The following is a 19,162-nucleotide window of genomic DNA, read 5'->3' as shown; positions in this document are numbered from 1 at the left end:
CAAAATGGTTGATCAATACTCAAGTTTTTTTTTAAATCTATACAAGAATGAGATTGTTCATTCTAAATTGTTGTCAAAGTTGAATAATTTGCATCCCAGGGTCTGCAGCTGGAGACTAGCATATTAACGGATGCTGCGGAGACAATGGTGAAAAGCTAGTCAACATTTCAAACACATTGGGGTAGAGTTTCTGCTTTGGGTGCAATCAGCGATCTGGACACAAATTGCGTTGGTTTTCTGAATTGAATTTTTTGCTCAAGTTTGCGCTCAAAATCATTTGCATATCGAACGTAAAATCTTCCATGAACCAATGCAATCGGGCAGCATTTTAGAATGTAATTTTTTTTTTTTTTTTTTTTTTTTTAATTTGCTTAAAAATATTCATTAAGAGCGGTAACCTAGTGTAGTTTTATTAATACAGCTGAAAATGTGTTCATCCCAAAAAATAAGCATTTTTAATCAGTGTCTAGTCCAACACCTGTGAGTAACTCAATTTTAAACAACTGAAAATTACTTTAAAAAACTATACTGAACCATTTATTAGTTTCATTGGTGTACAGTCATCAGTTTCTTAGTACTGTAAAAAAATTTAATATTTAAAAGGTGCCTATTAATGTCTTTGCCCATAAAAGAAGCCAAATTTTAAGAGCCTCCTCGAAGGCCCGCAAACAGGCACAATTAGTGGCAACTCGCCATGATTAATTCGATCGGGGGCGTGGCCAGTTGTGGGCGGAGACTGCTTCCAGCGAGATTTTTTTTTAAACTAGCGCAAAAGATCGCGTAAACTCGATTTGCACTTGAAATTCCTCGATCGTGTGTGCTGGTTTGGCCAATTTTGGGCAAATTGCACCCTCGTGGAAACTCTACCCCTTTATATTTATTCCGAGAATAGTGACAAGTTACTGATCGACGGTCCCATTCTAACATTTATGGACTTTGACCTATGTGGCCAGGAAGGGATTTTGTTTTAACTCTTATGATATTAGAGAGGAAGCAATGCAAAGTAGATGAGAAGGACAAAGCAAATTTGAGACCAATGCGAAGGAAAAGCTGTATTTGTATGAAGCCAAGGAGGCCAAGGAAAACAAAAAGAACATTGGCAGAGAAGCGTCCAGTCGGTAAAGTTGCAAAACACTTTGCCCATAATTTGGTAAAGTCAAATTTCATTCTAAATTTTAAAAAGCGAGTTGGTATTGACAGTTTTTGGGGGGCATTTGAATTGTTAGCATAATTAAAACAAAGATACATTGGCAAGGTGTCTTGTAACATCACTGAGCAGTAAAGAGCATGTGTGTTTTCTGCTGTAGATTCAGAAGACAGTTTGAACTATGATGCCGTAGAACTTGCTACACTGATGCTTATAATTTAACACCTGAAGCATACATGCAGCAGTTGAATAAATTTAGGAAATATTCACCTAGTACATAGAGAATTGGTTGAACAAGAAGACATTTGAAAACTTTCGTTAGAGAACAAAAATGTAACAGACTACAGGGTCTTTGTTAGTAGATATTAAGGAACAGATTTTTAGAAATAGTTCCAGGTGATTTAATAATGTGAAAAGAAAAACTTGCATTTGTATAGCACCTTTCAAAACCTCAGTACGTCCCAAAGCACTTTACAGCCAATGAAATACTTTTGATTTGAAGTAATGTGGTTATTTGATCAGGAATGTAAAACTGTCAAGTAACTATACCAAAGCACTGACCACAGATATAGAAAAAAAAACCTTACCTGCACTCAATTATAGTGAATGGGGTGCAGACAAAAGGACTATGGGGCACTGGGTCTTTCTTCATGATAATGCTGATCTTGCACTCGGTGGGGGTGCACTATGTTACTCGCATTCAGAAATATTGGAGAACCACAGAGGCAGAGAGGGAAGTGGGGACCTATTCATCACTACCATTTTATGTTAGGATTGGGAATTATATTGGTACTAAAGTGAAAGCAAAATACTTTGGATGCTGGAAATTTGAAATAAAAATAGAGAATGCCAGAAACACTCAGCAGGTCAGGCAACACCTGTGGAGAGAGAAACAGAGTTAATGTTTTGTTGACCTTTCATCAGAACTGATGCAAGGTCATTGTCCTGAAGCGTTAACTATTTATTTAGGCTCTGGAATTCCCTTCCTAAACTTCTATGCCTCTCGCTCCTCCTTTAAGGCACTCCTTAAAACCTACCACTTTTGATCAAGTTTTTGGTCACCTGTCCTAATATCTCATGTGGCTCGGTGTCAAATTTTGTCTGATAATGCTCCTGTGAAGCGCCTTGGGACGTTTTACTATGTTAAAGGCGCTATATAAATGCAAGTTGTTGTTGATTAGTGACAAGTAATTCACCACGTGACAAATTATGTCATGACTTTGACTGGAGCATCTGAGTAGTACAAATCAAGAGGGAATTGGGGGAAGTGTAGCTAGTCAAAGAAAGGCAGAGCAAAAGCTCATACTTCATTACATGGTCTTAATTTTAAAAAGGAGCTTCATCTCAAGAACCTCTTTACAGAGGTGCCAGACATGGCCAGGAAGTGGTTCCACATCATACCTTTATTAAGGATCAGGTGGTCTGGTGTGTTTTGCCTGCTCAAGGGAAAAGATGTAGGAGGTCACATGTTACACAACCCAGCTTTGGGCTGAGCGAGCCATTCAGCAGGTGTGACTGCTTCAGCCATGTAGTGAATAAATTGGTGGGGACAACCAGTGGCAAAACCCTTGAGCAGCAGCCAGCTACAACTTTGTGGAAAAGCTGGCAGTACACGATGGTTTGGCTGCAGGGGCTGAGCAGCTACTTCAATGCCAGTCAGGGTGCACTAGCAAACCCTGCTGCATATTACATGGAATCTTGGTTGGAGCAAGGCATCAGGGTTCCCACGTGCTGGGGCTGTGCAGATGTTTCAATATACTGGATTGAGAAATGGGGCAGATCTAAAAGTAAAACAAAAATGGTTCAGTAATGTAGATGTTGGGGGTTTTAATTTGGTATAGAAGGTACAAATGCTGTATAAATATCAAAAGTAGCTGAGATAGCAGTTTGTCTAAAGTGATTTGTGGAATGTAACAATGACTAGCATGGCAGGTGATCTATACTGTGTGGCAAAGTGCCGCACTTCAACGTTCATGGTTCTGTTAACCCAGTTTTCTGCTTAAAGTTGTGGTAATTTGATTAACCAGATTTCATTAAAATTTATAATCCAAGGATCAAAAGTGAATTGTTACATGGTGAAATGACAAAATTAACAACTTTTAAATTTTACATAAGAACACAAGAACATAAGAAATAGGAGGAGTAGGCCATTCGGCCCGTCGAGCCTGCTCCCCCATTCAATAAGATCATGGCTGATTTTCTAACTCAACTTCACTTTGCTGCACTATTCCCATATCCTTTGATTCCCTTAATATCCAAAAATTGATCCCCGTCTTGAATATATTCAACGACTGAGCAGCCACAGCCCTCTGGGGTAGAGAATTCCAAAGATTCACAACCCTCAGTGAAGACATTTCTCCTCATTTCTGTCCTAAATGGCTGACCCCTTATTTGAGACTGTGACCCCTGGTTCTAGATTCCCCAGCCAGGGGAAACATCCTCCCTGCATCTATCCTGTCAAGTCCTGTAAGAATTTTATTTGTTTCAATGTGATCACCTCTCATTCTTCTAAATTCTAGGGAATATAGGCCTAGTCTCCTCAATCTCATCTCTCCTCAGAGGACAATTTCCTTATCCCAGGAATCAGTCTGGTGAGCCTTTGTTGCACTCCCTCTAAGGCAAGTATATCCTTCCTTAGGTAAGGAGGCCAAAACTGTACATAGTACTCCAGTTGTGGTCTCACCAAGGCCCTATATAATTGCAGTAAAACTTCTTTCCTCTTGTACTCCAATCCTTTTGTAATAAAGGCTAAAATACCATTTGCTTTTCTAATTGCTTGCTGTACCTGCATGTTAACTTTCTGTGATTCGTGTACAAGGACACCCAGGTCCCTCTGAATACCAACATTTCCCAATCTCTCACCATTTAAAAAATATTCTGCTTTTCTATTTTTCCTACCAAAGTGGATAACTTCACACATCTCCACATTGTATTTCATCTGCCATGTTCTTGCCCATTCACTTAACCCATCTATATCCTTTTGCAGCCTCTTTGCATCCTCCTCACAACTTACTTTCCCACCTAACTTTGTATCATCAGCAAACTTGAATACATTACACTCAGTCCCCTCATCTAAGTCATCGATTATAGATTGTAAATTGCTGATGCCCAAGTACTGATCCTTGCGGTACCCCACTAGTTACAGCCTGCCAACCCAAAAATGACCCGTTTAATCCTACTCTCTGTTTTCTGTCCGTTAACCAATCCTCGATCCATGCTAATATATTACCCCCCAATCCCATGAGCCCTAATTTTGTGTAATAACCTTGTGGGGCACCTTATGGAATACTTTCCGAGAATCCAAATACACTACATCCACTGGTTCCCCCTGATCTACCCTAGGGAAGCTTTCAAAAACGGCAACAACGAATGTTTTCTCATTTGAAATTAGGCACTTTTCGATCACAGCTGAAGTCCTAGGAGAGCAGCACACAAACAAAAACCTGCAACCTCCCCCAATTTACCTTCAGAGCTGCCAATGTTCTAATTGTAGACCCATAAGAGTCAGTTATGTAGTTTGCATATGACCACAATTTATGTGACTATCAGTAACATGCTCCCAGTTCTTGCATGTATAATGATGTAGGCACATCATTACATAGCTTGCTGTATCACAGGTGTATCAGGTGGGGCCTGAGAATAATCATCACAATGCAAGTTGCACATCCTTTTACGTGCAGACCCATGAGAACTCATGGGCTTAGTGCTAGGAAAGAAACGATATGTGGCATCCTGCACTGTCCACCCAGTCACTAACATAAATGCCTTCATTATGTCTTCAATAGCGTTTTTAGTACACTATCTAAACTGGAATTTATTGAGAAAGAACTGTTTAGATTAAAAAGGAATCATTAAACTTCTAGATTTTTCCTGCTATTGCAATGATTTTTTTCCTGTTTTCAGCTCTTAGGAATTGCTACACGAAGACCGACCACAGTCCATCTAGTTCACCGTCTACCTGGTAGTCACAATAGATACAACAATAATGGAGTTGTTGACTAATCACAGCAATCAATCTCTTATCAATTAGTCTACAACAGATGATGCGAGGAAAACCAGTGGTGGCGAATTTTGGGAACCATAGATCCAAAGTCACCTGTTCCTCCCAAGCATGCTACACTTGCCATATGTTGTTATGTCTCAAGTTACTCATATACTGTATCCCAAAATGTTATTTTCTGAAAGAAAATCTAATTTGCATTTGAATGATCAACACTAGTTGCTTCCACCATCTCTCTGGGGAGCCTGTTCCATAGATTTGCCACTCGCTTACTAAAATAATGTTTCCGCAAATTAGTTTGGGATTTACCCCCTTCAAGTGCAGACCATGTCCTCTGGTTCTACTGTCCTGGACAAGGTAAAACAGCTTATCATGGGCAATATCACAGAAACCACACAGTGCAGATAGAGGCCATTTCGGCCCATCGAGCCTGCACCGACACATATCCCACCCGATCCCCGTAACCCCTACACCAACACATATCCCACCCTATCCCCGTAACCCCACGTATTTAATCCCCCTAACACTAAGGGTCAATTTATCATAGCCAATCAACCTAACCCGCACATCTTTGGACTGTGGGAGGAAACCGGAGCACCCGGAGTAAACCCACGCAAACACGGGGAGAATGTGCAAACTCCACACAGACAGTCGCCCGAGGCCGGATTCGAACCCGGGTCCCTGGCGCTGCGAGGCAACAGTGCTAACCACTATGCCACCATGCTGCCCAATAGTTTCTACTCCCTTTAAAATCCTAAAAATAGCAATCATATCAGCTTTCAATCCTCTCTTTTCCAGTGAGGACATGCCCAATTTACAGAATCACTCCTCCTAATTCAATCCCTCCATTCCCTCAATCATTCTGATTGCTCTTTATTCTTGCAATAGCTGCAATGTCCTTATAGTTGTGATAGCTTTAATTTATTGTCAATCAGAACCTCCAGATCTCTTCCATGCACATTATTTTCTTTCCTATTAAGTAATAGTCCCTTCCTGGATTGTTTTGACCCGTGTGCATTTCTCTACATTGAATTGCAACTACCAACTGTTTGCCCAATAACCATGTATATTCAAATCCTCCTGTAGCTTATCCTGTTCAGCTTTGGCGTTTACAGCCTTGATTTGCTTTGTATCATCTGCAAATTATTTTTCTCTTTGAATGTACTGCTGCTGTCCTGGTTATAGTTCTTAGTTGATAAGAATGCTGCTGGTGGCAGGCTCATACTATTGTTGTTGACGCCCTCTGATGCAAACACCATGAGGACATGTTCACTGAAAACTGGCTCTACACATTTTGAAAGCGGAATCAATGGCAGTCTATCTTAGGTTCGCAGTGCTGTCGGGATCACGGAAATTGGATTGTTTTATTTGCGAAAAAAAAATCAAAAGCAAAATCCTTACTTTTTGATTGCTGCTGATAATTACAAAATGTAGAGGGATGCAATTCGTCCAATCCCACCAAGTAAATATAGCAAAACTTCATGCAAGTAAGGGTACTAACACAAGACTCAGCTAAACACATTTGTGGCTCCTTATTCACCTCAATTTGGCCTCTTAATGACTCACGGGACTGGTGGCTTTTAACGTGTCTCTATCCAGACACCATCCAGTTACATAGTTTAAGCAAAATTGAATCCATTAAATTGAGAGTTTTGTTCTGATCTTTTCTAGATGATTAATTGTTTTCAGGAATTAGATTTCCTGCCTTGGTCGAACTTTATTTCTGCGCACATGTGGAACTAGGGCAATTAAACTGTTCCGGGAACTTTTGACACCGAAAAAAGGTGAACGGCAAAAGCACCTGAAGGACACATCTAAATATCAAATAAACTAGAAAATCTTAATGGTCTGAAAACTAGTTTTCAATTAGCTTTTCCCCAACCAGAGAAATGACAAGAAGCGACGGGGAAACAGACTTTTCAAATAGTGCCTTGCTTACAGAATCTGTTCACTTTCAACTTTATCGGAGACTCAAACCAAACTCTCGATCCTCGGGTTCTGCTCCTCTCCGCACCACATACACCGCCAGTGCTGAAGAAGCTGGGTTGATGGCCCTACCTGCTCGCTGACTGACTGCAGCTCCACGGCTTGGAGCAGTATCCCGGGAGCAGGCGGCTCTTCCCCTCCCGGTGTCGGCTCGCCCGGAATGACTCCGACAGCCGTTCGCTTTTCCACCTGTCTGCAGCCCCTGGCGTTTCGACGGGAGGTTTTCTTCATCCGGAACCGGTCGGGAGCGAACGGACGAGACGGTGCCCATGTGGAGAGAAGCAGAGATTCTGGTATCAGCCAGAGATTTAGCAACATGTAGTCCGGGCATCTCCCACACCAGACTGCCTCAACACATGCTCCTCTGGGAAATGAAACTGCAATCAATTTTCTCTGATGAACTAATCCTCCTTTAACCTCTGATAAATAATCCCTGTTAATTCATAGGCTGCACATTAGTGCTGTAATATATAGATAGAGGATGGAATTAATTTAATCTATGACATTTAATGTTACCATACCTCCCAACTTCATAACGGTCCAATGCAGACCATGTGTAACATCTTTTCATCACACACACACATTGTTCAACATTGCGGAGGAGGGGAAAAGGACCGAGACACGCTGAGTAGACATTATCAGACGGTCTGGTAATACAGTAAATGTCTCTGCACTTCTTCCTATCAGCAAGTTAATTGCAATACATAAAAGAAAAAGGACTTGCATTTATATAGCACCTTTCACAACCACCAGACGTCTCAAAGCGCTTATATAACCGATGAAGTACTCTTTCAAGTGTAGTCACTGTTGTGGGAAACACACACAGCAAGCTCCCACAAACAGCAATGCTAAAATGCCCAGATAATCTGTTTTTAGTGATGTTGATTGAGGGATAAGTATTGGCCAGGACACTGGGGATAACTCCCCTACTTTTCTTCGAAATAGTGCCATGGGATCTTTTATGTCCACCTGAGAGAGCAGAAGAGGGCCTCAGTTTAACATCTCATCTGAAAGACCGCACCTCTGACACTGCAGCACTCCTTGAGCACTGTACTGGAGTGTCAGCCCAGCTTTAGGTGCTCAAGTCCCTGAGGTGGGACTTAAACCCGCAACCTTCTGACTCAGAGGTGAGTGTGCTACCAACTGAGCCACAGCTGACACTGCCTCCAAGGCAAGTATATATTGATTACACCTGTGAGGCATCCGTGTTTACTATTTTGAGCATCAAGAAAAGGCTTGCATTTATATAGCGCCTTTCGTCCCAAGGTGTTTTACAGCCAATGAAGTACTTTTGAAGTGTAATTAGTGTTGTATTGCAGGAAAATGTGGCAGGAAATCCATGCACAACAAACTCCCACAAACAGCATTGAGATAATAACCAGATAATCTGATTTTGATGGTGTTGATTGAGGGAATAATGTTGACTAGGGCACCAGGAAAACGCCTGTGCTCTTCAAATCATGCCATGGGATCTTTTACATCCATCTACAAGGATAGATAGGGCCTTAGTTTAACATCTCATCCAAAAGACAGCACCTCCCTCAGTATTGCACTGAAGTATCAGCCTAAATGATGTACTCGAGTCTCTGGAGCAGGGCTTAAACCCACAACTTTCTGACTCAGAGGCAAGAGTGCTACCACTGAGCCACAGCTGACACCTTATACATTGACAGAATACTTTTTTATGCCAATTTAAACTTTGTCACACAGTTCTGTGCATTTTAAATTGTCAAATTAAACACATAAAAGGTGCTTAAAAATTAGAAGTTTTAAAGATGTGTACTTAAAAGGTTAGCATTGAGTACTAAATATCCCCTGCAGCATCAAAACAAATGCATTATGTTTTTGTCACAAATCTTTGAAAAAGATTTCCTGCAAAGTTAATGGAGCTGAATATTCCAAATTAAAATTAGAGACGTATATAGATTATAATAGAATATTTACAGATTCATTGTTTTTGAATAAAGTAAAATTTGAGGTGATACTCATAGAGTCATAGAATGGTTATAGCATGAAAGAAAGCCATTCGGCCCGTCGAGCCCATGCCGGCTCTCTGCAAGAGCACTTCAGCTAATCGCACTCCCCCGCCTGTTCCCCTTAGCCATGCAAATGTTTTTCTTTTGGGTACTTATCCAAACTCCCTTTTGAAAGCCTTGATTGAGTCTGCCTCCACCACCCTTTCAGACAGTGCATTCCAGATCCTAACCACTCGCTGATTAAAAAAGATTTTTCTTATGTCGCCTTTGGTTCTTTTGCCAATCACCTTAAATCTGTGTCCTCTGGTTCTCGACCCCTCTGCCAATGGGAACAGTTTCTCTCTATCTACACTGTCCAGACCCCTCATGATTTTGAACACCTCTATCAAATCTCCTCTCACTCTTCTCTGCTCTAAAGAGAACAACCCCAGCTTTTCCAGTCTATCCACGTAACTGAAGTCCCTCATTCCTGGAATCATTCTCGTAAATCTTTTCTGCACCCTCTTTACGGCCTTCACATCCTTCCTAAAGTGCGGTGCCCAGAATTGGACACAGTACTCCAGTTGAGGCCGAACCAGTGTTTTATACAGGTTCATCATAATTTCCACGCTTTTGTACTCTTTACCTCTATTCATGATGCCCAGGATCTCGTAAGCTTTTTTAACCACTTTCTCAACCTGCCCTGCCACCTTCAACGATTTGTGCACATATGCCCCCAGGTCTCTCTGTTCATGCACCCCCTTTAGAATTGTACCCTTTAGTTTATATTGCCTCTCCTCATTCTTTCTACCAATATGTATCACCTCACACTTTTCTGCATTAAATTTCATCTGCCACATGTCCGCCCATTCCACCAGCCTGTCTATGTCCTCTTGATGTCTATCACTATCCTCCTCACTGTTCACTATACTTCCAAGTTTTGTGTCATCTACAAATTTTGAAATTGTGCCCTGTACACCCACATCCAAGTCATTAATATATATCAAGAAAATCAGTGGTCCTAGTACTGACCCCTGGGGAACACCCCATATCTTCCTCCAGTTTCCTGTCACTTAGCCAATTTCGTATCCATGTTGCCACTGTCCCTTTTATTCCATGGGCTTTACTGGCAAGCCTATTATATGGCACTTTGTTGAACGCCTTTTGGAAATCCATGTACACCATGTCAACCGCATTGCCCTCATCAACCCTTTCTGTTACCTCATCAAAAAACCTGATCAAGTTGGTTAAACACGATTTGTCTTTAACAAATCTGTGCTGGATTTCCTTAATTAAGCCACACTTGTCCAAGTGACTGTTAATTTTGTCCCGAATTATTGTTTCTAAAAGCTTCCCCACTACCAAGGTTAAACTGACCGGCCTATAGCTGCTGGGTTTATCTTTACACCCTGGTGACTTATCTACTTTAAGTACAGCCAGCCTTTCTAGTACCTCGTCTTTTTCAATTCTTATCCCATCCAATATCTCCTCTACCTCCTCCTTTACTATGTATATGGCAGCATCCTCTTCCTTGGTGAAGACAGATGCAAAGTACTCATTTAGTACCTCAGCTATACCCTCTGCCTCCATGCGTAGGTCTCCTTTTTGGTCCCTAATCAGCCCCACCCTGCCTCTTACTACCCGTTTACTGTTTATATGCCTATAGAAGACTTTTGAATTACCTCTTATGTTAGCTGCCATTCTATTCTCATACCCTTTTCTTTTTCACTTCTCCTCTGTACTTTCTATATTTAACCTGATTCTCAGATGTATTCTCGACCTGACATCTGTTATACGCGCTCTTTTTCTGCTTCATCTTACTCTATATCTCTTTTGTCATCCAGGGAGCTCTGACTTTAGTTGCCCTACCTTGCCCCCTAGTGGGACTGTATCTCGAATATACCTGAACTATTTCCTCTTTAAAGGCAGCCCATTGTTCCATTACAGTTTTGCCAGGCAATCTTTGATTCCAATTTACTCAGGCCAGATCCATTCTCATCCTACTGAAATTGGCTGTCCTCCAATTAAGTATTTTTACTCTAGATTGCTCCCTGTCCTTTTCCATAGCTAATCTAAACCTTATGATACTATGATCACTGTTCCCTAAATGATCACCTACTGACACTTGCTCCACTTGACCTACTTCATTCCCCAGAACCAGATCCAGCAATGCCTCCTTCCTCGTGGGGCCAGAAACATACTGATCAAGAAAGTTCTCCTGAACACACAGAGGGTGCAGATGAGATTTACCAGAATGGTTCCAGGGATGGGGGATCTTAGCTACAAGGACAGGTTGGAGAAGCTGGATCTGTTTTCATTAGAGCAAAGGAGGTTGAGGGATGATTTGATAGATTGTACAAGATTATGACGGGTTTGGATAGGCTAGATGGGGAAAGGCTGTTCCCACTAGTTGATGGTACAAGGACTAGGGGACACAGATTTAAGGTTTTAGGCAAGAGATACAGGGGGGTGCTGTGAGGAAAAACTTTTTTACGCAGTGAATGGTGAGGACCTGGAACTCGCTGCTGACGGAAGTGGTGGAAGCAGAGACACTCAATGTTTCCAAGGGGAGACTGGATGGGCACTTGAGGGAAATAAACTTGCAGGGCCATGGGGATAGAGCGGGGGAATGGGACTGATTGGATTGCTCTACAGAGAGCCGGCATGGACTCGATGGGTCGAATGGCCTCCTTCTGTGCCGTTATGACATCTATGGCCCCGATTTTTGGCTTGTGTGGGAAACGGTCGGGTTTCCCCGAATGTGGGGTTTCTGACACACATAAAAAAGTGTCAGCCAGCTCCACGCAATTTTCCCTCAAGTGGCCAATTAATTCCCAGCATGTGGGAAGCCTTGCTAATTGTCCAATTCGAGTCAGAAATCCCCACAGTATGATGTCATCATTCGTGGTGCTTTCAAGGTCCATAGCAAGCACTGCATCATCTGAAGGCTTCCAAACGAACCATACAGGATGGCAGAGGAGCCTGCAGCAGATGTGGCCAGTGCCAGACCCCGAGCTGCCTTCAAATTCGACGAGGCTTCACTGCAGGCATTATTGGATGGGGTTAGGGCCCACAGGGAGGTCCTCTTCCCTAGGTCAGGCAGGAAGAGGCCTCCCACTGAGACCAATGCTGCATGGATGCAGGTGTCAGCAGATGCCAACTCGCTGGGAGTCACCAGAAGAACCTTGGCATTACATCTCTATCTCCTTCCTTTACTCCCCCACAGTACCATCCAGAGCCCCCGTCCTCACTGTGGAGGAGGAAGAGGCTGTGCAGCCAGACTCCTCAGAGGAAGCTCCAACCTCTGAGGGTGCAGCATCAGCAGAAGTAAGCGCAGCCAGCACCAGCGCAGACACTCACACCTCGGGGGGACCTTCGGGACATAGAGTAGTGTTGTCACCTGGTGTTTCACAGCTCACAAGTGAGCCTCAGCAGATTCTGGAGACAGGGACAGCAGTGGAGAGTCCTCGTCGGAGGGCGCAGGACTCTGCCAGCTCAGCTCAGCTGTGCTGCATGTCGACCCGCTGCCTCTGGGTCCATCCGCAAGAGAAGAGGTGATGGATCTCCATGCACAGATGCAGGAGTCTCTGGCAGGTTTTGTCTCCAGGGTCGCTGTGAGTGTGGAGCGAATGGAGGAGTCCATAGCGACCATGAGCAGAGCCTTTGTGGAGTCATTGGCGCATGAACGCATCACCATGGAAAGGTTGGCAACCTCCATGCAGGAGATAACTCGCCAGGGTACGGAAAACATGGTGAGTGCTCATAAGAGAATGACATCTCTTGAGCAGCGTTGGCTATCTGTTGGAACAGAGAAACCAGATCCTCATGGAAGTCCTTCTGAGTAGGACTGCTAGTGCAGATACGGGTCCCCATAGCCCCCTAAAGTGCAGCAAGGTGCTCTCAAGCCACTTCCAAGCGCTGGTCCATTCTGGCCTGTGCAGCTTCAGGTGAGTGAGCAGCAGCCTGGTGCTCCTGGTGCTCATCAACTTCAACAAGCAGATAATTGCTTGTTAGTGCTCCGACGACCAGTCCCACCAGCGGCGGCCGGGACTGAAGCGGGGCGCGGGGAAACGGCAGTCCGAAAGCCGGACGGGGCGGGGAATCAGGCGGGGGGGTCCCGACCTGTTTTTTCACCGATTTTCGGCCCCCGGCTGCATGAAAAGCCACCCGACGGCGGCCAGAAAATTGGGGCCTATGACTCTATGACTTCAGAAATTCTTCCCCCTCCCTGCCCTTTACACTATTACTATCCCAATCTATATTAAGATAGTTGAAGTCCTCCATTATCTCTACAGTTCTTGCATCTCTTTGTAATTTCCCTGCAAATTTGCTCCTCCATATTTTTGCCATTAGTTGGTGGCCTATAGAATACACCTAGTAGTGTAATGGCACCTTTACTATTTCTTAACTCTAGCCATATTGATTCTGTCCTTGACCCCTCCAGGTCATCCTCTCTCTCCAGCACTGTAACATTCTCCTTAACCAATACTCAAATCAAATCAAATCAACTTTTATTGTCATTGTTAGTGCACAAGTGCAGTACAACGAAATGTAGGCTTGCGGCTCCCGAGAGTGTATATTTAGATTAAGACATTTAACATACATTTGGCTTGTAATACATTAACATAAACATAACCATAGTAAAGTGCATTGGCAGATGTGCAGGCTTTAGAGTTTATTTGTGGAGTTCAGTAGGATGACAGCCCTGGGAAAGAAGCTGTTCCTAAATCTGGTCGTACGGGTGCGAATGCATCTGTAGCGTCTCCCAGATGGCAGGAGGGCGAACAGACTGTGACTGGGGTGGGTAGGGTCTTTGATGATGGACTGTGACCTCCGTAAACAGCGTTTCTGGTATATGTGCTCTATGGCACATCTCCTATCTTTCCTTCCCTATCTTTCTTGAACACCCTATATCCAGGAATATTTAATACCCAATCCTGCCCTTTTTTGAGCCAGGTCTCCGTTATTGCCATGACATCATATTCCCATGTGGCTATTTGTGCCTGCAGCTCACCAACCTTGTTTACTATGCTTCGTGCGTTCACATACATACACTGTAAACCTATCTTAGACCATCCTGTGTTCTCGCTTAGTCTGACCACAACTAATACCTTACTATTTCTTACTTTAGTGCTATCCGTCTCTCCCAATCCTTTGTGCCCTTTGTTTCTCCTTTCTAGTGCTACATCCTGGTGCCCATCCCCCTGCCAACTTAGTTTGAACCCTCCCCAACAGCACTAGCAAACCTCCTCGCGAGGGTATTGGTACCAGCTCTGTTGAGGTGCAACCCATCCGGCCTGTACAGATCCCACCTCCCCTAGAACCAGCCCCAATGCCCCAGGAATCTGAAACCCTCCCTCCTGCACCATCTCTCCAGCCACGCATTCATCTGCTCTATCCTCCTATTTCTATACTCACTTGCGCATGGCACCGGGAGTAATCCAGAGATTACTACCTTTGAGGTCCTGCTTTTTAATTTCTTTCCTAGCTCCCTGAAATCTGCCTGGAGGACCTCATCCCTCTTTGTACCTATGTCGTTGGTACCAATATGGACCATGATCTCTGGCTGCTCCCCCTCCCCCCTCAGAATGTTCTGCAGCTGCTGAGTCACATTCTTAACCCTGGCACCAAGGAGGCAACATACCATCCTGGAGTCACGTCTGCGACCACAGAAACACCTGTCTGCTCCCCTATCAAATCCCCTACCAGTATTACTTTCCCTGTCTTCCTCCTCCCCTCCTGTACATCTGAGACACCCGTGGTGCGATGGACTTGGCTCTGGCTGTATACCCCAAAGGAATACATACATATAAGATTGTGAAGGGGTTGGATCGGGTGGATGCGGGGAAGATGTTCCCGATGATGGGTGAAACTAGAACTAGGGGGCATAGTCTTAGAATAAGGGGCTGCTCTTTCAAAACTGAGATGAGGAGGTACTACTTCACTCAGAGGGTGGTAGGTCCATGGAATATGCTGCCCCAAAAAGCTGTAGAAACTACATCATTACATAAATTTAAAACAGAAATAGACAGTTTCCTAGAAGTAAAGGGAATTAAGGGTTACGGGGAGCGGGCAGGAATTTGGACATGAGTCTAGGTTCGGATCGGTCATGGCCCTGTGGGTAGCGGAGCGGGCCCAGGGGCCGTGTAGCCTGATCCTGCTCCTATTTCGTGTGTCTAATTCTGTTAGATTTAGGAGATGGTTCTGTGATAGTGGATTGGCGGTTAGGATCAGATCAGCCATGATCTTATTGAATGGCGGAGCAGGCTCGAGGGGCCGATTGGCCTACTCCTGCTCCTATTTCTTATGTTCTTATGAATCATCGCTCTCACCAGTACTCAGAATGGAATACTGGTTGGAGAGCGAGATGCACTCAGGGGACTCCTGCACTTCCTGCCTGGTCCTCCTCTTCTGTCTGGCAGTCACCCATTCCCTCTCTGTCTGCACGCTCTTTAGCTGCGGGGTGACTAGCTCCTGAAACGTGCTATCCACGTAGCTCTCAGCCTCGCGGATGCACCACAGTGACGCCAGCTGCTGCTCAAGCTCCAAAACCCGGAGCTTGAGCTCCTCTAGCTGACGACACCTCCTGCACATGTGGTTGTCCAGGACACAGGAAGCGTCCTGGAGTTCCCACATGGCACAGGACGTGCATTCTGCTGGACCGAGCTGCCCTACCATGCCTTTATTAATTTGAATATGAACTAACTTCTTTTTTTTAAGTAACTTAACAGAAATAAATTAAGACTTAAAAAAAAATCACCAACTACTCACCAATCAGCTCCTTCCCTTATGCTGACGTCACTTACCTCGCTCCCTGACACTCGCGCTCCCTCTGGGCTCTTGGTCCTACCTTTATCTGCAGCCACTCCTCTCGCTGTCCTGCATATCTGCTCTCGTGTCTATTAACTTAGTGACCTTGGGTTCTGTGGCTCCACTGCTCCTTTTCAGTCAGACGTCTCCACCGCCTTCCTCGTCTCCACCAATTCCTGTGCTCACAAAATTCTTCACTCTGCTTGCAAATCACTCCGTTTGCGAATCTCCCAGCTCTGTCTCCAAGCTCTGTGCTCATTTTGTTAAAGAAATTTGAGCTCCTGATAAATGCTCCTAAAATTGATTCTGCTGCATATAGGCCAGTGAGAGGGCAAGTGGTTGCATCACATTGATCACTACTAATGCCTCAATTTTAACCCAGCCTGTCCAGCGTGAATATACATTGTTATTTAATAGGGTATTTGTTTAATGAGAACTTAAATTACTCACAGGGTCCAAGGTACAGTTGCTTCTATTTTATGAAACTTCAATTCCTACCCTTGGAGAGAAACAAAAAAATAGAAATAATGTAAAAGTAAAGTTAAAATAATATAAATGATAGAATGGGAATTATTTTAAATTAAATATTTTCAATTTATTTTTAAAATGTTAACATTGGTTCAGTTGTATAGAGTTCATATCACAAAATTTAAACTATTCCCTACAATAGGTACAGTTTGGTACATTCCCACAAGGGGGAGCGGGAAGGCAACCAAAGCCAGCGCTCCCTGGATGACAAAGTGTAGGAGTATAGGATGTAGCAGAAAAAAGGGGTGTATGACAGATGTTAGCTTGATAATACAAGGGAGAATCAGGCTGAATATAAAAAGTACAGAGGAGAAGAGAAAAAGGAAATAAGGGGGGCAAAGAGACAGTACGAGAATAGATTGGCGGCTAACATAAAGGGGAATCTAAAGGTCTTCTATGGGCATATTAACAGTAAAAGGGTTGTCAAAGGAGCAGTGGTACTGATTAGGGACCAAAATGGAGAACTATTGGTGGAGGCAGAAGGCATGGCTAAGGTATGAAATGAGTACTTTGCATCGGTGTTTACCAAGGAAGAGGACTTTGCCAAAGCTACGGTAAACAAGGAGGTTGCCAGGATACTGGATGAGATAATAAAAATAGATAAAGAGGAGATACTGGAAAGGCTGGCAGTAATTAAAGTGGATAGGTCACCCGGTCCAGATGGGATGCATCCTAGGTTGCTGAGGGAAATAGGGGTAGAAATTGCGGAGGTGCTGGATACAGGGGTGGTGCCAAAGGACTGGAGGATTGCAAATGTTACACCCTTGTTCAGAAAAGGAGAGAAGGATAAACCTGGCAATTACAGGCCCGTCAGTTTAACGTCGGTGGTGGGGAGGCTGTTAGAAACAATAATCCGGGAGAAAATTAACAGCCACTTGGACAAGCATGGACTAATAAAGGACAGTCAGCATGGATGTGTTAAGGGCAAATCGTGTTTGACTAACTTGATTGAGTTTTTTGATGAGGTAACAGAGTGGGTGGATGAGGGCAGTGCAGTTGATTTTGTGTATATGGACTTTCAAAAGGCAATCGATAAAATAACACATACTAGGCTTGTTAGCAAAATTGAAGCCCATGGGATAAAAGGAGCAGTAGCAGCATGGATACAAAGTTGGCTATGGGATAGAAAATAGAGATTTATGCTGAATGGCTGTTTTTTGAACTGGATTGAGATATACAGTGGCGATCCCCAAAGTTCAGTACTCGGACCACTGCTGTTTTTGGTATATGTTAATGACTTGGACTTGGGGGTACAGGGCACAATTTTGAAATTTGCATATGACACGAAACTTGGAAGTGTAATAAACAATAAGGAAGATAATAATAGACTTCTAGAGGATATAGACAGGCTGGTGGAAGGGGTGGACATGTGGCAGATGAAATTCAATGCAGAGAAGTGTAAGGTGATACATTTTGGTAGGAAGAATGAGGAGAGACCATACACACTAAATGGTACAATTTTAAAGGGGGTACAAGAACAGACAGGGTCCCATGGCGGCCGCCATTTTCGGGTGGCCGACAGCACTGCCAATAGCAGCGATTGAGAAAATAATTGAAAAGAATAAAATGGTGATGTCAGTGAACGAGCAACGCTCACTTGACGCCCGATCTGTGAGTTTGGACTTCACCACTCCACTTATCGGCATGCCTTAAGTATGATGATCTGAGCAAGTGTTGACAAGCAGGAAGGAGGCTCCAGCAGCAGTATTTAAAGGGATCATCGGCAATCACTTGCACCTGACATGTTTGTCCAGTTTGACGGGCTCTGTGCAACTTTCTGCAACTCCAGCAGCTTTATTAACTTATTGCAAGGTTCAAAGGTAACAGGGAGTGTTGTTGCAAGTGGAGAACACCTTCACTGTTATTTCAAGGCTTCTGCTCACACCACTTGCTCACAGTCATGGGGGCTGTACTGGCAGTCCAACTCGTGCTCGACTACCTTTGGGAGAGGGAGCAGAGGCAGCGAAGAAGACGAGTAGATGCGTGCAGAGGGAGGATGAGGAGGACCAGGAGGGCTCTCAACAGAAGGCCTTACCCACCTAGGGTTTTTTGAGAGCACTTCTCTTAGACCATTTAAGTGAGAAGCAGTGAATTTGGAGGCTACGCTTCACCAAGGAGGTGGTCACAGAACTCTGCCACCTCCTGCAACCAGACCTGCAGCCTGACAGCAGAGCCACCACGGTTCTCCCAGTGGCAGTCAAGGTCACCGTGGCCCTCAATTTCTTCACCAGCGGATCCTTCCAATCTGCAGCAGGAGACATAGCTAATACCTCACAATTTGCCATCCTGCATCCGAGAGGTCACTGAGACTCTCTACACCAGGAGAAGGGACTATGTTGTCTTCTCTCTGAGCAGAGAGAAGCAGGACGAGCATGCATGTGGCTTTGCCAGGATAGTGAGCTTCCCCTTGCTGCAGGGTGTCATCGACTGCACACATATGGCTTTGCGGTCGCTGTATAACAATCCTGTGATCTTCCATAACCACAAAGGTTAGCACTCACATAATGTGCAGTTGGTGTGTGATCACGCCCAGCACTTCCTGATGGTCAATGCCTGCTATCCTAGCAGCAGCCACGATGCCTTCATCCTGAGCCAGTCCAGTGTAACAGTAATCTCCCAGCTACCATGTCAAACTCGAGAATGGCTGCTCGGAGACAAGGGCTATCCGTTGTCCACCTAGTTCATGACACCCCTCCGCAACCCCAACACTCGTGCCCAGCACTCATATAATGAGAG

The 19,162-nt window shown here is 44.2% G+C and overlaps 1 protein-coding gene across 1 annotated transcript in view; it reads right to left on the bottom strand.

Annotated features, from left to right (window-relative positions):
* Positions 1-8,232, bottom strand: part of LOC147120282 (uncharacterized) — a 248,947-nt gene extending 240,715 nt beyond the window's left edge. Inside the window, exon 1 of the mRNA XM_085984219.1 lies at positions 7,206-8,232. Coding sequence (XP_085840345.1) covers positions 7,206-7,464 — 259 coding nt within the window. The 5' untranslated portion in view covers positions 7,465-8,232. The remainder of the gene's footprint in view (positions 1-7,205) is intronic.
* Between the last annotated feature and the right edge of the window lie 10,930 nt (positions 8,233-19,162).

This window comes from Somniosus microcephalus, chromosome 4 (genome assembly GCF_052327205.1).
Source record: "Somniosus microcephalus isolate GS21.2 chromosome 4, FLI_Smic_1.0, whole genome shotgun sequence".
Lineage (NCBI taxonomy): Eukaryota > Metazoa > Chordata > Chondrichthyes > Squaliformes > Somniosidae > Somniosus > Somniosus microcephalus.
This window is presented reverse-complemented; position numbering and strand designations above follow the sequence as displayed.